The sequence below is a fragment of the Vipera ursinii genome, assembly GCF_947247035.1.
Source record: "Vipera ursinii genome assembly, chromosome: 1".
NCBI classification, from domain to species: domain Eukaryota; kingdom Metazoa; phylum Chordata; class Lepidosauria; order Squamata; family Viperidae; genus Vipera; species Vipera ursinii.
The window spans coordinates 85,202,342-85,225,059 of record NC_139512.1 but is presented as its reverse complement, the minus strand read 5'-3'; the positions used below and the strand labels follow the sequence as shown (position 1 = coordinate 85,225,059).

At 38.4% G+C, this 22,718-nt stretch overlaps 1 protein-coding gene across 3 annotated transcripts in view; it reads left to right on the top strand.

The window, feature by feature from the left end:
• The window catches only part of CTTN (cortactin), a 39,521-nt gene extending 22,462 nt beyond the window's left edge, over nucleotides 1-17,059 (top strand). For 2 of the 3 annotated variants that reach the window (XM_083352516.1, XM_083352517.1), the window contains exons 8-16: nucleotides 1,335-1,445; nucleotides 3,242-3,352; nucleotides 5,762-5,817; nucleotides 7,403-7,472; nucleotides 8,433-8,581; nucleotides 11,489-11,578; nucleotides 12,560-12,743; nucleotides 13,419-13,487; nucleotides 14,990-17,058. In XM_083352516.1, the coding sequence (XP_083208642.1) occupies nucleotides 1,335-1,445; nucleotides 3,242-3,352; nucleotides 5,762-5,817; nucleotides 7,403-7,472; nucleotides 8,433-8,581; nucleotides 11,489-11,578; nucleotides 12,560-12,743; nucleotides 13,419-13,487; nucleotides 14,990-15,126 (977 nt within the window). In that variant the 3' untranslated portion in view covers nucleotides 15,127-17,058. Of the gene's footprint in view, nucleotides 1-1,334; nucleotides 1,446-3,241; nucleotides 3,353-5,761; nucleotides 5,818-7,402; nucleotides 7,473-8,432; nucleotides 8,582-11,488; nucleotides 11,579-12,559; nucleotides 12,744-13,418; nucleotides 13,488-14,989 lie in introns of all 3 variants that reach the window. The other variant, XM_083352518.1, reaches the window with a different exon arrangement.
• Nucleotides 17,060-22,718: the final 5,659 nt, after the last annotated feature.

Below are 22,718 nucleotides of genomic sequence, written 5' to 3'. Positions count from 1 at the left end.
TTTTCCTAACAGATATGAATCTATACTCTATCAGTTTTCTGCTTCCTTCCTAATTTTGTCTGCATTTCTGTCAAAAAAGTGGGAGTTCCACAAGAATTTGAATCATTTTTGCAATCATCTCTCACTTTCTGTTCTTGTGTGTGGGGAAAGTTGTGATTCTTAGATTGCGGCATATGGTTTACTGCATTCCATTTAGGCAGTTGTCTCCAGAGCATAGACAGTATGCATTTATTGAAGTCGGGTTCTCAATTTTTCTGCCCAACATGATTTTTATTGCTTTATTATTGTTACACTAGTTTTGAATTAAGCTGAATAGGTAGCTCGTATGCATTTGTGTATTTTCTGCATGGTTTTTTCAAAACATTTTTTAAGGCAAACTTCGAAAAAATGCATCTTAAGACCGCTTTTCAAAGACCAAGAATATTGTGTTCCAGCCTTTCTATTTTCCTTTAGTTGTTTGTTAGGTTAAATGTTAAAGGAAGCATAACTTCATTCCTGTGAGGTAGTTTGGGCTGAAAAATAGTGACTTTCCTGAAGTCACTCAAATTTATATGACTGAGGGTAGGCTTAGCACGTATCTCTCCATTTCTACTTAGGCACAATGGTAATTATTTTTTTTTTCCAAATAGCATTTTCCCCACAAAATAAATCCTATAACTTGTTCTGAATTCTGACACTTCTCAAGCCGAATCATTGGAGCTTGGTACCAGAAATGGGTAGTCTTTTTGCAAACTTATTGGAAGGAATGACAAACCTCTCTACTATGGTGAAACAGGTTTCAAATCATAGAATAGGTTCCTTACTTCTTTCTACTCACTACAAAGGTTCACTTGGAACATGTATTGTTGACTTACCTGTGGTATAGAACTGATCCTACGCACATCACCACCCTTCCTTATATGGCAGCCAGTTTACAAGACTGTATTCAGTTTACAAAACCATGTTCATACCCCCTCTTTAGCTGCTCTAGCTTTACTGCATGTATTTCCTTGTTGGACAAGTGCACTTAACTGCTACATTGAAAGCAAAGATAGCTACTGTATAGTTAAGGGGAAACCAAGTTCTGGGTTAATCAGTCTTTAAAATGAGCTTCCTCTATCTTCCTCCATATGATCCTCAGTCTCATCTCTTGGTGACTCACAGCTGAACCTTTTCTCTTTTCCATTAAAAATACAATTGGATAAATGATTCTGAGGTTTTTATGGTAATTTTTTTTATCCATTGCCAAGAGTCAGTAAAAGTGAACTGAATCAAGTAGCTATAAATGGTAAAAAGTCTAGTGTCTTTAGTCTGTACTATTACGAATGACTATATTTTTTTACTCCCATCTCCAGATTATTCTAAAGGCTTTGGTGGTAAATATGGTGTGGACAAAGAGAAAGTGGATAAAAGTGCTGTTGGCTTTGAATACCAGGGCAAAACTGAAAAACACGAATCACAGAAAGGTTTTTACTTTTATTTTATTCTGTGAAATTGTTTATGAGTTGACCTTCTTTAAACCTGAAATTGTAATATATCTGCATAAACCAAGGCTTTCGAGTAGTAAATCTACAAACTATTTTATGAAAATCTTTTCCTTCCTTTTTTCTGTCGTAAAAACGTATTTAAGAGATTGTTTGTTGCTATCTGCCTCTCCATTAAAAAAAGTCTCCGAGATGACTTAGGACAAGAAAGTCCAGTCAGTTTCTTAAGTAGGGATTGTAGGATAATAAAAATAATGCTAAAACCAGAGAACCTTTCAGCTAACTTCATGATGGATCAGAGCCTTCATTTATTGCACATAGTTCAGACTGATATTTTGCTGTCTAGAACAGAGGTCACCAATCCTTTGGGCACCAGGGACCGGTTCCGTGGAGAGAGGTTTTTCCGTGGACCTGAGGGTGCGTGGTTTTATGTGCTGCCTGCATCCTGTGGATGGGGCTTTGCTTGTTTGTGCAGACCAGTTGTTGGCATGCTGCAGCCCGGTACTGGTCCGTGGACCGGGGTTGGGGACCCCTGGTCTAGAACAAGGGTGCGGAACCTTGGCTCTTTTATGACTTGTGGACTTCAACTCCCAGAATTCCCCAGCCAGCATGCCTGGCTCAGGAATTCTGGGAGTGGAAGTCCACGAGTCATAAAAGAGCCAAGGTTCCCCACCCCTGGTCTAAAAGAACATTGAGACTATATGTTTCATAATTCGATGTAGCAAATGCCTGCTGGTCTTTGACATCCAGCATAAAGAGCAGCTACTAACAAGTTTGGTTGCTTTGATTTACAAGAACCTGCCTTTATGGATTACTGATTTAAGTTAAACAATTAACTGTATTTAGACATCATACTAAGCCATAGTTTGTTAAATAAGCCAGAGTCTTGCAAAGTCACCATGGTTTGTTTAGATAATTCTTGGGAGGAGGGGGGTTGTTGGTCTCCCTCCCTTTTTTAGCTGTATCTGCCTTGAGCTTCTGTAATTGGACAGACCTGTACAAGACCCAAAAGCCAACTGAGCCAGGAAATCAAAAGCAAACCAAGTGCCCGGGCTTGCATATTATGTTCAACCTTCATTGAAGTTATTAGGTTATTAATGGACCGTAGTTTCAGGTTATAGTTTTCTTTCTAAAACATCTTGTGGCTTATTCATTGATTCCATTCACTCATCCTATTCATGCCAAGCTACTGTATATATGGTTTAGCTTTATATGTAAACCAAACAATTACTTTGTAAATATGCTCTAATTATACTTTTGTATACTTGGGCTTTTTGTTAATTAACATCTATTAATAACCTTGACCACCATTATTTGGTTGAAAAAACAAATTAGGATTGATTATATGATCTAATTACTCGTAAGCCTTTCAAAGGCAACATTGTAGATTGAAATTGCAAAATTGCTAGGGATGTATATTCAATAGTTAAGTCTGAATCCAGTGAATGCTTAGGATTACAACCTTAGCATATAACTTTTTTTAGTAATTTCTTTCTTTCTCTCTTGTTTCTAGATGTTATCCATATATATTTTTTTACTTTTATCCTGCCTTTATTGCTTTATAAGTAACTGAAGGTGGCAAACATATATAATATTCCTTCCCACAACAACCTTGTGAGGTGGGTTGGGGTGTGATTTAGTGACTGGTCCAACGGCTTTGGATTTCTTGCTATTTTCTTTTAGGTTAAAAGCAACAGCAAAAAAACAACAACACTTAAAATGACTTCTTAGACAAAAATCAGATCCAAATAACATCTTGTAATGTTTTCTTTACATAGACTATACAAAAGGTTTTGGTGGAAAGTTTGGCATACAGACTGACAGACAGGATAAATGTGCGCTTGGCTGGGACCACCAGGAAAAAGTGCAATTGCACGAATCTCAAAAAGGTACATTTATTTATAAGCTTTGCATGCATCATTGGGCTTTAGTCTTCCTGGAATTCTAGAATGGGGGAGTAGGATTGTAAACAGAAAGGGGAAATTTAATCTTAATTTGTTTAAAACAGAAGGGGAGAGCTGTTCAGTTGTTGAATTATCTTTCCCAGCCTTTATTTAAAGATGTGAAAATAGGGCTTCCCTCCTCATTTGGCAATAGAGTAGTATCAACAGTAAGAACTGAGTACGCCTATTTTACACAAAATGTAGCTTGTTCATGAGCAGCTATTAACAGGTAATCCACAACAAAAAGATCATACATTAGGTGCAACTCACTTAATGGCTGCCTCACTTAGCGACAGAATTTCCAGTACCTTTACAGTGCAGACAGTTTAATCTGACAGGGATTGTGTGTATTTTAAATTTGCACCGAACCATGATTAAAAGTGAGTAGTCTGAAATAAACTCTAATTTGTTTGCTGTATCTGGCATATTACATTGATTAAATGTGTTTGTGTCTCTTGTGTTATATTCCACGCCTGAATATAAATGCAGAATTTATATTCAGGTTTGTAACTACCATATATTGTGTGTGAAGGTAACCTTTTCGTGTCAAGACTGCATGATTCTTAACGTTTTGAGGGACTGTTAAACTTCAGATGATGGTAAAGTGGAGTGGGGAGTAATTGCATGTCTGAATGCTTTCCTCTTTCACAATGTGCCTATGGGAAATGAGCATATGAGAGAAAGTTCAGAAAACATCTCCTGCTCTGCTGGATGTGTGAGTGTTATATGTATACTTAATAGCAAGAAACACTTCAATTTGCAATTACTGTAAGCTCCAACATGAAATTATACAATCCAAAAACAGTCTATACTTTAGGATATTTTCAAAATTTTAACATCTAGAGGTAACAACCTCTTTTTTTAGACAAACCTTTCCCTACCTCTTACCACAACTGTTTTTAACAAGTTTTTTAGCTCATGTATTTTGCGTCTAAACCTGTTCCTCTTTTCCCCGTCCCCTTCCTTCCCTTGGCTTCCCCCCCCCTTATCTTTATATACTGAATTTCTCAGATTATAAGAGTGGTTTCGGAGGGAAATTTGGTGTTCAAACCGAAAGGCAGGACCCATCAGCTGTGGGGTTTGACTACAAGGAGAAACTAGCGAAGCACGAGTCACAACAAGGCAGAGTTTCCACTTCTAACTCTTATCCAGTAACTAACCCAGACCTAAGCTGCTCATTGCAAAACCCTATACAATGCATGGCAACTTTAATTTCTTCTTCCTTTGCAAATACAGCAGGGAAATAATTGACCTTCAGTTGCCTTAATCTTGTATGTCCTGAATGACAGTGCATCATCCCATCTAACTGTGCTGCTTGGTGTACATTCTAGCAAACTTTGGGGGTGCTCAACAGCGTGTATATTTTTAATCACAGCACTTACTTCCTTTCCATATCCTGGCCAGTAAATCCTTTGCCTCCTGTTTCTTTAGCACACAATTCCAGATTTCTTTACTAATTAACAGAAAATTATTATAAAAAATGGTTTCAAAATGAAAATACAAAATCCCTTTGCCAAAGTTAGTACTGAAGTTGATGATATAGCTATATATAATATGATAATGATTATAGAATGATTTTAACTTTTTTCCAATAGAAATATACGTGAGGTGCCAGCTAGATAAGAACTTTCTGTTTGAGTAATAACTTGCTTCATGCAGTGTATTCGTTAACACGAACGCATCTGGAATTATGATAACATTAACATTTTAGGTAAATACACTTAATTCCAGTTTTTCACATTTCCCTCACAAAAGCGTTGTATCTATGTAATATATATGTGCATTGCGTCTGTCTGCAAAATTAGCCAAAATAAGCAGGAGATAAAAACTTTTAATACTTGATTCATCCTTGTGTTTTTTCTGTTGTATGTCCAGCACAAACATGTTTGTCCAGCATTTAAATGAATTCTTCTTGGCAGTCTTTAAAAATACAACATGGCCATTATTTTTAAATCCTTAAAACATTCACAATACTTGTTCTTCTTAAAGAAGTAGCATGTAATACCTTGACATAGTGGCCTTCATGAAGATGCAGAATGTCTGACTTAAATCTCTCCTCTAACAATGTGACGATCTGCACTCCAGATATGGCTTGAGGGAGGGAGAGCACCTCTGTCTTTGCTTGGATCTGATGTCATTTGAGCCAGTGGTTGCGGAAGTATGTTTTATCCTGCTGTCACTTGTGTACTAGCCGATGCTTTGGGACCCTCAGAGTATATACGCTTTTTTTTTTTGCATCTACTTATTTTGTATTGTGGCTTGGCTGCAATCACTGTGTCCTTTGTGCATGAACACCTTTTTGATAACCACTGAGAGAGAAGCATTTACAATAAATCATTTTTGTTCTCTTTTTAGATTATTCTAAAGGATTTGGTGGAAAGTACGGTGTGCAGAAAGATCGGATGGACAAGGTATTGAATTAAATGAGTTACGGGATTAGAATTCTTCCAAAAATCACTCTGCTATCATTAAAGCGTACTTTCTCTGAAGACATTCTTGTCTTGTTAAGGAGGACTGTACAGTCTACAGTCTGCTGCCGGCGTCAACTCCCCTCCGCCCTGTGCGTTCCCACAGAGAGGGCCTCCTCAGGGGGCCTCCGGTCAGAGAATGCCGGCTGGTGGCCCCCAGGGGGAGGGCCTTCTCTGTGGGCGCCCCGGCTCTGTGGAATCAACTGCCGGTTGAGCTCCGGATGGCACCGGATCTCCGCTCCTTCCGGCGCGGGTTAAAGACCCACCTATTCGAACAAGCTGGCCTGGCCTGATGGGGAGTTAATTTAGGGTTTTAAATATTTGTATATTTTATTGTTTTATTTTGGGCATTAATTTAATTCTATTTTAACTTTTGTATTTTTGTATTTTTATTATATGCCCTGTTCACCGCCCTGAGTCCTTCGGGAGAAGGGCGGTATAAAAATTTAATAAAACTAAACTAAACTAAACTACAGAAAAGATTGCAAAGAAGTGCTTCAGACCTCACATAGGGCCAGCTCCTCTCTACTGTTCAATAAATCGTGCAAGTTTTTTTTTAAAAAAATTCCTGTGTTCAAAACTAAAAAAAAAGACACAGCTGCTTTAATGAACCAAATGAGTATAGCAGCCTATTTAATATTGACCACAAAGCAGCAAACCCTTTAGGTACATGGGCAAGAATGAAAAAGTCAGGCTGCTTTAATGAGTAGCAGTTAGTTGCTCTGGTTCTGAACCCTGGCATGTCATTTTTGAAGTGTGCACAGCCCTTTTACACGATTTATTAAGATTTTTGTGTCATAGCAGAAACCTGGACAGTTTAGTGCAAGTGTGAAAAGAAAAGGGAATAATTGGCTAGCAGGAATCATAGAATAACAGAGTTGGAATAGGCCATGGAGTCCTGTTCCTGTTCAAAGCACAAATTCAGGTAAAACATTTCCAATAGCATGTGGTATGTAGGTGTGGTTATATGTGTGTATGTATATATGTGTAGGGCAAGAGAATATGTGGATGGAAACTAATGAAGGAGAGAAGCACCCTAGAACTAAGGAGAAATTTCCTGACAGTGATAACAATTAACCAGTGGCAGAGCTTGCCTTTAGAAGTCGTGGTTCCTACTTTATTGGCTTTTAATAAGAGACTGGACAGCCACTTATCTGGAATGGTATAGGCCTGTTATGTGTCTGCATATATACAGTATATACATATTACAGCTTTAGTGCAGCTTTCCCAGTTAAGAGAAAGATTGGAATATGTACCTCTTTCTGTCTTGTATAAATTCATTTCAGAATGTCTGAGAATAACTTACGTATCTGAGTTACCTATGATGTAGAAGTAAATGTGGTTTGTCTAAGGAATTTATTTTTGTTCCTTTATGTCAGTGTTTCTCACACTTAGCAAGTTTAAGATGTGTGAACTTGGAATTCTAAAACTCAGCAACCAGCAAGTTGGAGGTCAATACATCTTAAAGTTGCCAATGTCGAGGAACACTGCTTTATATGAATTGGGTTCCGTTGTCTTGTATTGATAGAATGCATCATCTTTCGAAGATATTGAGAAATTGTCTTCAACATACCAGAAGACCAAACCAGTGGAAGCTGGTAAGATCCCCCCTTTCATGCTTTTTTAAATTATATGATTGAGTTTACTTTAACATTTTAAAAATCTCAGGGTTCTCATATCAGCAAAGAGCTGAAATGTCTAGCTTTTAAAGTTTGGGTGAAAAAAACAGAAGTCAGGTAGCCATCTAATGTAATTGTTTTCTGCCTACAATCCCTAGAGAGAAGGGCTATTTGTTTAAACCAAATGTGCCAGCCTATCTTTAGTCATATATTTGGAGCTATCTGTCATTTTCTAATTTAAATCAGTAACTAGGCAACCCGTGGCCCTTTGGCTCATCATTTCAGAGACACTTCCTTACCTAAACAAAGAAACAAAATGACCATGGGCAAAAAAATCAGTGGGATGGGAGTAACTTTGGCTTCCTGTTGGGATTCCCCATTGAATTTCCTTGTGAGAAACCGGCAGTGAGCATCAGAAATCCCCCCCTCTCCCCTCACCTTCCTAGTAGGCAGGGTAGGGGGGAAGTGAGAGGTTGGGCAAGTGTCCATGAAGCCGTCATTGAAAATGAGGGTCACATGACTGCAAAAGCGCAGTGGCGGCATTGAAGCAGCCTGACCCCTCTGAAGCAAATTATTCTCCAAATTTGAGAATAATAGGTCCCAGCAGTCTGTAAGATAGCCTCTTTGAGTCACCTTTGTGGACAAAGTTTCCCCCAATTGAAGGTTGCAGGATACAAGCGCTTCAGTAATATATAGATGGACTCAGTTTAAGTTCCCAGCTGATCGTATTTTGTGGCAGATGTTTCTGTCAGGAGGTTGAATGAGTTACTTTCCTTAGCAACTTGTGATCTTTTATAAACACAAATAATTTCTAGTCTGACCAGTGCACAAAATAATGAGTCTAGATTTGGAGAGTAAGCGATTGGGAATCGTTTCTGAAGATTTGTGGGGAAAAATGGCTTATCAGATAATCTTTTTTCATATTGTGACCCATTACAGCAAATGCGAAAACAAGCAACATCAGAGCTAACTTTGAAAATCTAGCTAAGGACAAAGAACAAGAAGATAGAAGAAAGGCGGAAATTGAAAGAGCTCAAAGGATGGCCCAGGACAAGGAAGAACAAGAAGAGGCTCGGAGGGCTCTTGAAGTTGGTGAAATTCATACTTTTGTTTTTCTATCTCACCATCTCTTCCTCCCTTCCCCCCTTCATTGGTTGCACCATTGCAAGGGTAGATTCTGAGAGAATAAAATCAAGATAAATACATGTGTATGGTACGTGTCAGCTTTCTCTAAAAGTTCCCTTATGTAACTAAGTAGTAATTATTCTAAGACTCTTCAGTTATGGATTGTAGAAGAGTTACGAGAATGCAGTAGTCCGTGACTTACAAAAGGTTGTTTAGTGACCTTTTGAAGTTACAATGGCATCGGAAAAAGTTATTTATGATCAGTTTTCACTCTTACAATCATTGCAGCATCCCCATGGTCACATTATCAGATTCAGGTGCTAATTAGTCTGGATTTTGAGAGTAAATGATTAGGAATCATTTCTGAAGATTGGTGAAAATCTAATGTATGGCCAGCCCATGTCCAGCTCTCCGAATATGACATTGAGGGTAGATTCAGTCAGAGATGCTATTTCATGTTAGATAAATGAACCTTTATTTTTTGCTTGAGTCTTGTATAAATGCTATAATAATGCTTTGTTAAATTCCACTTTTATACGAGGGAGAATTTTACAGTAACATCTTGAGGAGAGGGAAACCTTTGCAATGCAAGCATTAGATCTGTTCGCTTTCAACAAGTGTCTGCCTTCAACACTGGCCTTCCTGTTATGAACAAAGAAAAGCAGTTTTGCTGCCTATGTGGATAGCATGATCTGTCATAGAGACAGATCTGTAGCCTGCAGGAAAGATGTTCATATTTCTAACTATAGCTCTAGTGGCATTTATTTGCTTATTTGTTTGAATCCTGCCTTTGTTGTTATTATAAATAATTCACGGCAGAAAATGTGTCCAATACACCTTCTATTTTCCCCACAACAACCACCATGTGAGATGAACTGGGTGAGAAAGAGTGACTGGCCCAAAGTAACCCAACTGGCTTTCATGCCTGCAGTGAGATTCGAACTCATGGTCTCTGGTTTCTAATCTGGTATCTTAACCCCCTTAGACCAAACTGGCTATTATATATAATATTATATTCGTTATGGACTTTTATATTATTGTACTCCTGTTGGATTCTGTTAAATTGTTGACCCCAGAAAGTGTCATAAGACTAGTCCTCACAGGTAAAGGTAGCGGAAGAATTAGCTGCACTCCAGTAAAATATGGTGACCTTTGATATTTTGTGTTACATGCCTGGTAATATTCTGAGGTATATTAACTGTAAAATATGTGGAGTCTGCTGGAAAAGATGTACTAAATTTGTTGAAGGGAGATGAATGCTATCTTCTCTGTAGTAATTTTGCTTCTTGAAAAATAACATGGCTTTGTACTTCCCCCAAATTGGCACTTTTATTTATTTATTTACATGCTGAGCAGGAAAAAAGTTGTTTCAATCAAAGAAATAGAAAAGCAACCTGTTAGCTCCATGTATAGTTTTAATTAAGAAATATTTTAAATTATTGCTCCTCAATGGCTACCTCTTTAGAATGTATTTAAGACATCAAAGGCATCCTAAAGATAATCTGAAGGAAATTGCAGGCAGTCTTTTGCAGCATGGACTGTAATGCGCTACCCACACTTGTCTCTTTGAGATATTAAGGTAAAAAGAAATTCCCTGTCTGCTGTATATTATATGCACTCTGTGTAACAATGCACAAGTACTCTAATGGCTTAATTTACCTCACACATTCCCTGATAAAGGTAGAAAATAATAATCCTCAACTCTGATGTCAACAAGACAGGAGGAAGATTTATAGACTTGATTCATAAAATGTTTACATGAGCTTATGTGTTATGTTTATTGTCTGCCTTCTCATCCAAGAGGTTGGGTCCGTGGGCAGTTTATCAGTACTTAAATGTGTGATGTTCCATGGACATATGTTAAATTACAGGTAGTCCTTGACTTATGACCATAACTGTGACTGCAGTTTCAATTGCTAAACAGTATGTTCCTTTGACAAGTGATCAGACCTGATTTTACTACATTTTTACCACATTAAATGAAACACTGCTGTTAAGTAACTGACATGGTCATTAAGCGAATCACATGGCCATTAAGTAAATCCAGCTTCCCCAATTGACTTTGTCAGAAGCCAGCTGGGAAGGTGGCAAATCACAATCACAGCGCAAGACATGCAGTTCTTGTAAATGCGAGCCAGTTGCCAAGTACCTGAATTTCAACCCCATGAGTGTGGCGGTGGTTGTAACTTTGAGGCCATCATAACTTGGAATCGTCACTTAATGAACAGTTGTAAGTTGAGGACTACTTGTATGAGCTTGAAGTTTGATTTTTGATTTCTAGCAAAGCAGTAGAACATCCTTGGTTTCAGAAAAAGGAATAAAAAAGGAGATACTCCCAATACACTTACATGTTATGGAGTCCTCAGAGAAAGGCCGTGGTGGAGGAAGAAATGCATGAGCCATCTCATTCCAAGTGACAGAATTGGGATGGAAAGCCCAATAATGGCATCTCATGAGCAACCTAGGCACCTATAAGAAGCCATGATGATGTCATTGTACAAATAACATAAATTACAATGACCTCTCCCCCTCATTCCCAGCTTGATGATTGTAGCTCTCGAGGTGGTATCCCTGCCTCAGATATTTCTTCTCCCCACTGTAGTCCTATCATGAAGAACTGAAAATCACTTGCAGCAGTAACCTGGGTAATCATAATCCAAGGTAAAATACTTCCTGCACATTGGTTACTTTCAATTTTAGTCTTCTGCACCATGAGCGCGTATCCTCAAATAGCTATGGTGAAGTTGGGCCCTCTGCAGCCAGTTGGTTTTTCATAATCTCTACCTACCTTGTGCATATTGATGTATGTTTAAACTACATAATAGCGTTTGCAAATCATACCTTGGTTTTCCCCCCCTTTTTTTGAAAAGGAGAAAGCCAAATCCAAGAAAGAGAATCCTCCTGAATCTCTAGCTCCGCAACCAGTGGAAGAAAAAGTGCCATCAAGTGTGATCTACGAGGTTGGTTTGGTTATGCCAGTGTCGGAGTCCTTTTTCCAATGCATTTTGTCTAGTATATTGACAGTATTCCCTCCTGCCAGTAAAATAATAAACAAAACGGCTAAATCCATTTTAACAGATTGCCCCTGATACCATTGTGAGTTGGAAAAGCTACAATTGTTAGATAATTTAACCATGTTGTAACAGATATCAGTCAATATGTGTCGGGCTTGACTGGTTATACATAACGATATGGTAAGAGAAGCCCGTAATGCAGATGGGGTAAAGTAGGGTGTGCATTTTGTATGCGGGATATCAGGCGAGAATAGGAAAAAAACTTTCCTGAGCCCTCAAATGTGCTACTAATCAGGTTGGGTACTCCTGCATGAAATGCTCAAACCATCTCCGTTACTTATTTATTTATATCTGTTAGGCAGCCCAGTAAGAGTTTCCCTTCAAGTACTCTGAAGCCCAACCCTGTTTTGAGTACCTTCCTAAAGACTGAAGGCAGACCCAGAGAAGTCGTGTTATTGTTTCTCTCCCCCCCCCCAGCTCCAAACCCATTCACATAGTGTAGGGGCTCTCAGCACATTTTGCTGTATCTGAGAGACCCACTTGGAGACCCCATAAAACTCCCTAAAATCTTTCTGGGTGGGCCTCCAAGATGTGTCCACAGTGGCCAAACAGTAATTTTTTAAAAGTGACAGAAGGGAAAGAACTATGAAAAGCGGTCTTAACGTTTAAAGTGAATAAATGTTACATTCCAGATGAAATCAAATGTAGTTCTTTGCCCCAGCTTACCCAGCTTTGGGGAATAGTGCATGGTGCCCTATTATTGTGTTTTAATAGATCACAGTGGGTCATGTTCCTAATCCAGTGCTTTCAAGAATGGTGAATTGCAAGGTGACATATCATAGAAAGTAGCTCACTTCAGGAGCAGCAGGGAACTTCTTGATGAATTCTTCTTGATGTCTCGCCTAATGCTTGCTTTTATTTGTGTAGGATGCTGCTTCCTTCGAATCTGGTTATAAGAGTTCCAGTGCAAATCCTTCCAATGCACACGAGCCAGAACAGGAGAGCAAAGCTGAAGAATCTGACTATCAAGAAGCAGTTAGTCAGAGAGAGCCAGCCTATGAATCGGGAGCCGTGTATGAAGAGGCTGCAGTAGGAAATCAGTATCAAGCAGGTTAAACAGCTTCTCTTTCACTTCTGAATCTTTAGATAACTCCATTTTGCTCTAGGATGTGATCACATGGGTTTGGCCAGTATAAGGCAAACTCAGCATGCTGGGTTAAACTGCTTGGCGGCTAGGGGCAAGATAGATACGGTAAGAAGCCTGAGGGGGGATTGGTGGGGTTTTTTACTATTTTTATTGGGGTTTTTTACCATGTATCAATTGTATTTTAATCGGGCATGCATTTAATTATCTTTTAGTTTTTGTAAATTTCTGTGTTTTATTCTTGCCCTGTACACCGCCCTGAGTCCTCTGGGAGAAGGGCGGTATAGAAATATTAATAAATTAAATTAAATTAAAATAGGCTGGGGGGAAAACTTACTCTCAATTTTTCACTTGGTTGCTGGCTCAATATAGGTGAATCAATGCTTCTAAAGTCATTAGCAACACAAATAAGTGGTTGGAAGTAAGCCTCTCTAAGGAGCATGGAACTTAACAAAGAGTAAATTGTTGAGGGTGTTGCTTAACTAGCAGTTCCCAATGGGTGCAATAAAAATGCCAATATTATATTGATGACTCCTCAGCATTCAGTCTAATTGTACCACTAAGGAGACCTTCATAAATGCCAGATCATGTACAAAGTAGATGATTTGAAAGTCCTATAGTGAAACATATCTTTTTTTTTAGATGAAACTGCTTATGAATATGAAAATGAGCTTGGAATAACAGCTATAGCCCTTTATGATTATCAGGCTGGTAAGTAACACAATAGCTAGTTTGAGTTCTAGTTCAGAACATAATTAGCCTCTGATTTCTACAGAATTGTCTGAATTTATTCTGTGAGCTAGAAGTCTGCACTCTCCCAAATAACCTTTTCTGGATTTTGGGGGAAAAATTACAATAGTAGCAGCAACACTATTATTGGCACCAGTTGACTTTGGGATGTGCTGCATATATCCTCCTGGGCTACTTGCTAATTGGAATCAAGGAAAGGTCTGTTTAATTGCAGTGTTCATGTCCATTCATCATGCTTTCATTAAGAGCTCCTTCTGTAGCATTTTTAATAGGTAATCCTTGACTTAACAACCATTCATTTAGCAACCATTCAAAGTTAAAACATCACTGGGAAAAGTGACTTGCAACCAGCCCTCGCACTTAGGACTGTTGCAGCATCCCCACGGTCATGTGATCCAAATTTGGGAATTTGGCAACCAGTTTGTATTTATGATGACCACAGCCTCTTGAGGGCCACATGAGCCCCACTTATGACCTTCCCAGCCAGCTTCCCACAAGCAGAGTCAGTGGGGGGGGAGGCTAAGATTTGCCTAATTACTACATAATCTACCTAACTGCAGTGAGTCGCTTAACAATCATGTCAAGAAAGAAAGAAATCAGGCATGATTTAACATTAGTCTTGCTTAGCAACGGAAATTCTGGACCCAATTGTGGTTGTAGGTCGAGGACTACCTAATGTAGAATGAGGTACAGAGTGGGCTCTTCTAGAAGCTGCTATCTAGGTATAAAGTCTCCATCAGGGCTGATGCGTTAAATCAGATGCTCTGCGTGTGCATCTCTGTAGAGAAGGCTACTCCGAGTAAGAAGGCCACTGCTGCAAGTTCCGAGCAACCCTTGTTCTCACTTTTCTGCCTTGTGCGTTTTCTGTTGACCTTGTCAGATCACCTGTGAATGCCAAAAGTGCTTTTTAAACTATAACCTACCTGGAAGAAGGTGGTATAAATTCCGACTTTCAGGTGCTGGAAAAAGTCAGAATGTAAGATGCTTCCAGTCTGTTTCTCAGCACCTGCTATCTGTGAAACACAAATGTATATTTTGCTTGAGACCCTCTGAAAACGTGGTTTCCTCTTTGAGCCACGTCTATGGAGTTTCTTGGCGTGGGCTGCTCTGTATCCACAAGGCAGTGCCCAGAGAAAGGGGTGTAGCCAGTGACTAGTCTCAAACTCTGGAATTCCTTCCTGATAGAGGCAAGACTTGCTCGGTGGGACTTGTTCTACTGACCACAATTGAAAGACATATTTTGTAATTCACAAAGATATAGGCTACCACCCTGTCTCTTGCTAGATTCGTTTTCTGTCTGGTGGAGTTGATTTCCTTTTTTATTCAGGTGTTTATCTCTGGGTTTCAATTGTTGAGCTTTAAAATTATTTTGTCCATGCCTATGATGGTTAGTTTTAGGATGGGGTGGGGGTTGAAATGTCCTTAGTCCTTCTGCTAATCTAACATTTCTGTTTTTTCCACAGCTGGGGATGATGAGATTTCCTTTGATCCAGATGATATCATTACCAATATTGAAATGATAGATGATGGCTGGTGGAGAGGAGTCTGCAAAGGCAGATATGGGCTTTTCCCAGCTAATTATGTTGAGCTGAGACAATAGAAACGAATGTCTACCATTTATGCCTTAATATACCACGATCATTCATCTGACTTATTACACTACAAATCATGTGGGGCTTTGTTTTGGTGCAGGAGAAGAGATTGAAAGGATCTATTCATACCCCTTTTATATTTAAAATACTTTGCTGATGCTTTTATAAATGTTTATGGGTCCAGAAATTGCTAATATATTGTGACTCTATGTTGCCCTGCAGCCTGTTATCATACTTTTTAATGCATTTTGAAAAAGGTTTTCTTGATTCCTTTGCCAAATTGTTGATGTTGATTTTCCCCCCTAGTTTTTTTAGTTCTTTCTGACAGTAGTACATGTTTCATTTGTACCGTACAAATTATATCCAAGTGTTCTTGTACTGAACATGGTCAGTTTTCCAGCTCCCAACTGTTGTATCTAGGTCACATTTCCACTTGCTGGGAACATTGCAGGTATGAACAGAGGAAAATACTAGCTGGCTTTCAGTTAGTGGCAAATATTCATGAGAGGTTATTCTATATTAACCTGAGAAAGGACCCAGTATAGAAACCTATACTTATTTTTCATTCATATTCTTGGGAAGTGCACAGTCCAGTCAAAAGCTCTGTCATGTGACTTTAGTTGAACTTTTCCTGAGGTTCTGATAAGGAACTGATGTAAGCCTCACCTGGCTTTGCAATGTAAGTTTTGTTTATGCTGCTTTTTCTCTCGTGCACCTAGAACACTGTGAAATTTTTGGTCTTGGAGATTAGAAGTTTCCATTACATGCCCCCTCTAGCTCTCTCAGCCTGTCACCCTGATGATAAAACAGGAAGGATATGCAGCACTAATTCCAGTTTGTATGATTTGCAAAGAGGACAATGGGATGAGATGGCTTCCTCCATAGTAAATCTGGGTTTTTTGGGCTATATTTCACTAAAGTAATATTGCTCTTATGAGTATGTTTAAACCCTTGGAGGAAATTGCCATTTTTAATCAATGACTTACTCTACATATTCAGCGTTGACTGCCAGTAACACTCAAATAAACTGTAAAGATCTCTCTGTCTTTTGCCAAATGTAATGCTGAATTTCTTGCCGTAACTTCTATAAAATAGAGAATTACTGATTTTAACCACATAAGCATCCCTACCAAAGACAGCATATATGTGTCTTGTTCATTTCTGTTTGGGAAGAGAAATTCAGGGATCAATCGGTCAAAGAAAGAAGTGAATGAAAAAATTAGCAATTAAGTTCAATAAAATATAAAAAAAATATTTCTATCAAGTGCATTGTATATAAGGAAACATGGAATGTAGAGAGAAGTGATCTTGGATGGGATTGGCTACTTGGACAGTCTCGAAGAAGAATGTATGTAATGTTTATTTTCTATTATCTTCTCTACCAGTTCCTTGCTTTCTCAAAATTACATTGATAATAGTATGTTAAGTGGGCATGTATTTTATATGCAGTTTTAGCTTACCCAGCTTGCATAGGACAGCAGCTAGGATATACGATTCCTGTTTTCTTTCCTTCCTTCCTTCCTTCCTTCCTTCCTTCCTTCCTTCCTTCCTTCCTTCCTTTCTTCTTTCTTTCTTTCTTTCTTTCTTTCTTTCTTTCTTTCTTTCTTTCTTTCTTTCTTTCTTTCTTTCTCTTTCTTTCTCTTTCTTTCTTTCTTTCTTTCTTTCTTTCTTTCTTTCTTTCTTTCTTTCTTTCTTTCTTTCTTTTCTTCTTTTTGTAAATTAAGTATTCAAATAAACTTTTGGAACCACTTCCACAGGATATTTTTGTGTCTAAACTGTTCTAAGATCTGGCACAGTTCCAGCCACCAGCTAAATGTTAACATATTGCATTCTGCTGGGTCAAATGCCTTCCACTTCCTTATCTTCAGCTAGTGAAGCTGAGTCCCAGTAGGAAAAGCATGACACGGATATTCTTACCCTGGTTTTTAAATTATCTGTGACTGAAAGGAGCATTTGTCCCAGTTATTCCAAGAGATAGTTGATTTAATAGTCCTGCGCATTGAGGACAAATGTTCTCCAAATGAACATATCAGCCCCTCTTTTGTAATTTTGGCACAGTCCCAAAGAGAGAAGAGGTGGAAATGTTAGTTGAGGACTGGTCTCTTCAAAATTCCAGTTGTTTTGGTGTTCTGAAAAATAGGAGTTTAGCAGAAGGGGAAAAATTGTTCATTGAATGCAGGTAGTCCTCGTCTTACAACCACTGATTTAATGACTGTTCAAGGTTATAACAGCACTGAAAAAAAGTGACTTACAACCAGTTCTTGCTTATGACAGTTGCAGCATCCACACACACAGTCACATGATCAGGCTTTGAGTGCCTTGCAAGCAGCGTGTATTTGTGATGGCTGCAACATCCCAGGGTCCTGGGAATGTCATTTGCAACCTTCCTAGCGAGCTTCTGACAAGCAAAGCGAATGGGGGGAAGGCAGATTTGCTTAACTGCATGATTTCACTTAACAACCATGGCAAAAAGAAAGTTGTAAAATGGGGCACAACTCCAGCGAGGGCTGGGCAGCACAAGCAAACGACAACTAATTACTTAAAAAACAGCCATCAACACATCCCAATCAATAACTAAAAAGCCACATATAACAGGCACCATAAATACCACACATAAAACAGCGCACACTCCGCTAGAGAGAGATTCCCTGAAGGTGTGCTCCAGCACAAGTCCGAAAGCTTCTGGTCCCAATGACAGATCCAGACTGGATCCTAAATAACTAAATGCCTGGAGCAGAGAAGGTTTACATAAAATAGGAGATGATCCTGTTCCACAGAAGCTGTTGATTGGATAGAATTTCAACCAAGGAAGTATTTTGTGTTCCCACTGTAAAAAAATAGAATTGCAGGGCTTTTCATAGTTCAGCTTCTTTCAGTGGGAGATGCCATCCAAAATGCAATCCAGAATGGAAGTGGTTGTGTTGCTTGTAGTCTCTGTTGTAGTGCAGTGATTTGTTCCATAATTTGAAAGTATCATTGTCTGTTACCTAGACTTGACAGCTCATGTGTGGAATTTAAACAGTTATGTTATGCCTGTCACAGTTCCAATTGGAATTGGAAGCTATTTGAAAATCAGAATTATATACTGTAAAATGCTAGTCACCTTTGAAGCCAGGTGCTGCTTCTGGGCTACTCAGTGAGAATGGCTGGGACAATTTGCAAGAGAGATATGGTAAAAAATGAAGATCCTTGCTAGCTTCTTTCTTGCTAAGGATTCTAAGTAACATGCTTGGTTGAGAATTGTAGGAAGGATGGCTACAATCTCTTGGAGTTATTTCTAAGGGTAAATGCATTCACACTTATCAGAATAATATAATGATGATGATGATAATGATAATGATAATAATAGTTGGAAGGAACCTTGAAGGTCATCTAGCCCAACCGCCTGCTCAGGCAGGAAACCCTATACCATTTTGGACAAACGGCTGGCCAGTCTTTTCTTAAAAACTTCCAGTGTTGGAGCATTCACCACTTCTGGAGGCAGGTTGTTCCACTGGTTAATTGTTCTAACTGTCAGGAAGTTTCTCTTTAGTTCTAGGTTGCTTCTCTCCTTGATTAGTTTCCATCCGTTGCTTCTTGTCCTGCTTTCAGGTGCTTTGGAGAATAGCTTGGCTCCCTCTTCTTTGTGGCAGCCCCTGAGATATTGGAACACTGCTATCATGTCACCCCTCACCCTTCTCTTCATTAAACTAGACATACCCATTTCCAGCAACCGCTCCTTATATGTTTTAGCCTCCAGTAATCATCTTTGTTGCTCTTGTCTGTACTCTTTCTAGAGTCTCAACATCTTTTTTACATTGTGGTGACCAAAACTGGATGCAGTATTCCAGGTGTGGCCTTACCAAGGCATTGTAAAGTGGTATTAATACTTCACGTGATCTTGATTCTATCCCTCTGTTAATGCAGCCTAGCAGTGTGTTGGCTTTTTTTGGAAGCTGCAGCACATTGCTGGCATATATTTTAGTGATTGTCCACTAGGACTCCGAGATCCCTTTCACAGTTACTACTATTCAGCAAGATACCCCCTATACTATACCTGTCCAGTTGGTTTTTCTTGCCTAAATGTAGAACCTTACTTTTTTCACCATTGAATTTCATTTTGTTAGATAGCGCCCAGTGTTCGAGTCTGTCCAGATCCTCCTGTATCTTAAGCCTATCTTCCTGAGTGTTGGCTATTCCTGCCAGCTTGGTGTCATCTGCAAATTTGATGAGTTCCCCATCTATCCCGTCATCCAAATAGTTGATGAAGATGTTGAAGAGCACTGGGCCCAGAACAGAGCCCTGGGGCACCTCACTACACACTTCCCTCCATGTAGATGCGGTTCCATTGAGGATCACATGCTGAGTACGGCTGGTCAGCCAGCTATGAATCCATCTGGTGGTGATGCTGTCTAACCCACATTTTTTAATCTTATCAAGTAGTAGTTTGTGATCTACTTTATCAAATGCCTTACTGAAGTCCAAGTAAAGTATATCCACAGCGTTCCTATGATCCACTAATTTTGTCACTTGATCAAAGAATGCAATAAGATTTGTGTGCCATGATCTGTTTTTGACAAACCCATGTTGGCTTTTAGTAATGACTTTGTTTGCCTCTAGGTGCTGGCTGAATCGTTTATTTTTTCCAGAATCTTCCCAGGTATTGAGGTCAGGCTGATAGGTCTGTAATTTCCTGGATCCATTTTTTTTCCTTTTTTGAAGATGGGAACTACATCAGCTCTTTTCCAGTCCTCTGGTAGTTCCCTAGTTCTCCAGGATCTTTGAAAAATATAGTTCAGTGGTTCTGAGATCACATCTGCCAGTTCCTTGAGAACCTTGAGGTGTAATCCATCTGATCCTGGTGATTTGAACTCGTCTAGGCTGCACAAATGCTCACCATTTTGTTGCCTATCTTGTGTTTCTATTCTGTTTTTTATGGCACTATTTTTGATAGGTTGGTCTGTTTTTTTTTTCCCTTTGTGTAAAGACAGAAGCAAAAAACGAGTTAAATAGTTCTGCTTTCTCCCTGTTGCTTGTCACCTTCTTGCCACTTTCCCCCACTAATGGACCAATGATTTCCTTCAATTTTTTCTTGTTTTTTACATGTTGAAAGAAGCTTTTTTTGTTATTGTTTACTTAGTTCATTTTGAGCCTTAGCTTTCCTCACTTCGTCTTTGCAGGCTCAGGCTATTTGCTGATATTCTGCCTTAATTATGTGCCCCTCTTTCCACTTTTTATACTTGTCCTTTTTGTCTTTCAATTTATCAGAGAGTTCTTTATGAAGCCATGCCACTTAAAACTATGAACTAAGATGCAGAAAACTAACAATTATCAGAAATAACTGCAGCAACTCCCTCTGGTGTTTGAGTTCTGCTACAATCGCTTGTTCATCTGGACAAATACAGTACAAATATAAACATTTCAGTACTCTGAAGATAAACTAGGACGTGTCTTGCTTGCAGTTTTCTGCATCAGGGTACATTGGAATAACCTTTTTTTAAGTGCAATCAATTGAAAAAGATTTCTCTGCTGACTTGGACAAAGCCTTGCTTCATATTCCTAGTTCACTGAAATAGCCAACCTTCTAAACCATACATAGCTGGCTTGCTTCATCTGCCAACACCCTTTTGGATTCATGAAAAATGTTCACTTCATTAATTCTACAAAAACTATGTGCTGCTCTCCTGCTAAGCAAGGATGTGGTTTTAGGTAGAAGGCGAGGCTTGGAATTCCCATTTGTAAATTTTCTACCATCCTGAACAGAACTTCATTGGTAGATTTCAGTGTTCTAGCAAAGAACCAAAGTCCTGTGAAGCTGAAATATGTGGATATTTACATACAACTTATGTCTATTTAATATTTCACAATCCTATTTATTGCTTATTTTGATCATGAAATTACAAATTAAAACTTGTCTAGAGACAGCTCTATTCATTCAGCGATTTAAGCTGGAGATTTACAATAACATGCTCAACTTGCCAATACAGGTAGTCCTCAACATACAAGAGTTTGTTTAGTGACCATTCAAGGTTACAATGGCACTTTTTCACATGACCATTGCAGCATCCTCCTGGTCACGTGATTGAAATTCAGATGCTTGGCAACTAGCTTGTATTTATGGCAGTTGCAGTGTCCTGGGGGCATGTGACCCCCTCTTGTGACCTTCTGACAAGCAAAGTCAATGGGGAAGCCAAATTCACTTAACAACCTTGTTACTAACTTAATTGCAGTGATTCACTTAACAGATGTGGCAAGAAAGGTCGTAAAATGGGGCAAATGTCACTTAACTAATGACTCACTTAACAACAAAAATTTTGGGCTCAATTCTGGTCATAAGCCCCACTGTACATTCTACTTCCCTAACATTAAATAACTTCATTAAGTACATGTTTTAAAAAATAATAAATAAGAAAAATAACTAAATAAAAAAGATTTTTAAAGAAACATACTACCTTTATATACATTCTTCAGTTAATGCAATTAAGAGTGAGTATAATTAAGATCTGTGGCAGCATTTTTCAAACTTGATACTTTTAAAATGTTGGCTTGGAAATTCTGGGAGTTGAAATCATTTCAAAATTACCAAATTTTTTAAAAAAATGATCTATGGCTTGCTACATGTCAGACAAACTATTGCATTTCTGTCATCAAAATACACAAATTAGGCCTTGCACACTGCAAGGTATAAACATTTATTAATGTGAACCCTATGAATTTATTATATCAAAATGCTTTGATGATTCATCAAATCATTGTTTTAATACTGAAAGGGTTGAAAGCTTTTTCCAAACATGAAACAATTTGGACCTTTTTATAAAGATGTTCACTGACAGAATCCATTGATAAAAAAGAACAAGGTGCTATTACTAGGATACACTGATGCTAAATTGGCCCTTTTAATTAAAAAGTACATTTTTGTTACATTATTTCTTACAATTCAGTTCAAAACACCTGAGAGTTACCCTGGGTACTTTGGCTTGTTTTTTCTGTTATAGTTATACAACTTAACCAAATTGCTTTTGAGAACCCTCTTGACGTAACTCTTGTCCTCTTGAAAGAGAAGAACTAGAAGAAACAAATAGTTTAAATCAGGTTTATTTCAGGAAAGTTATTAAATTTGAAGTGCACATAGCCCTGATGGTTTCAGAAGAGGGTAGCTGTGGATATTTATAAAAAAACAACAGTGAAAGTATATCTCTAACTATATAAAGATAATAATACCTCTCCATGGTAAGGGTACCTGAATCAAACATTAACAAGAAAGAAGATATGCAGTTCTCATCTGTTATTCCAGATATTCAAATGCATTGGAAAACTATTTGGAAACTACGCTAAGCTCAAATTAAAGCTCCTCTGTTCACGGAAAGTGATGCAACTAAGAAGGATCTTCTGACAGGATCATTTAGCACATAAACCATTTAGAGCTGGAGAAAGGATTGGATAATGGTAAAAATTAAATATGCTTTTATAGTTCGAAGGAAATTTGAAGCCTTGCTTAAGTATTGAAACAGAACCTAAATTACCTACAAATCAGATGTGTAACTTACTTTCATAAAAAAAAAATCCTAACAGCAAGTACAGCCTTAACAACTCCTTCACATGATAAGTAAGCCCATCTGTC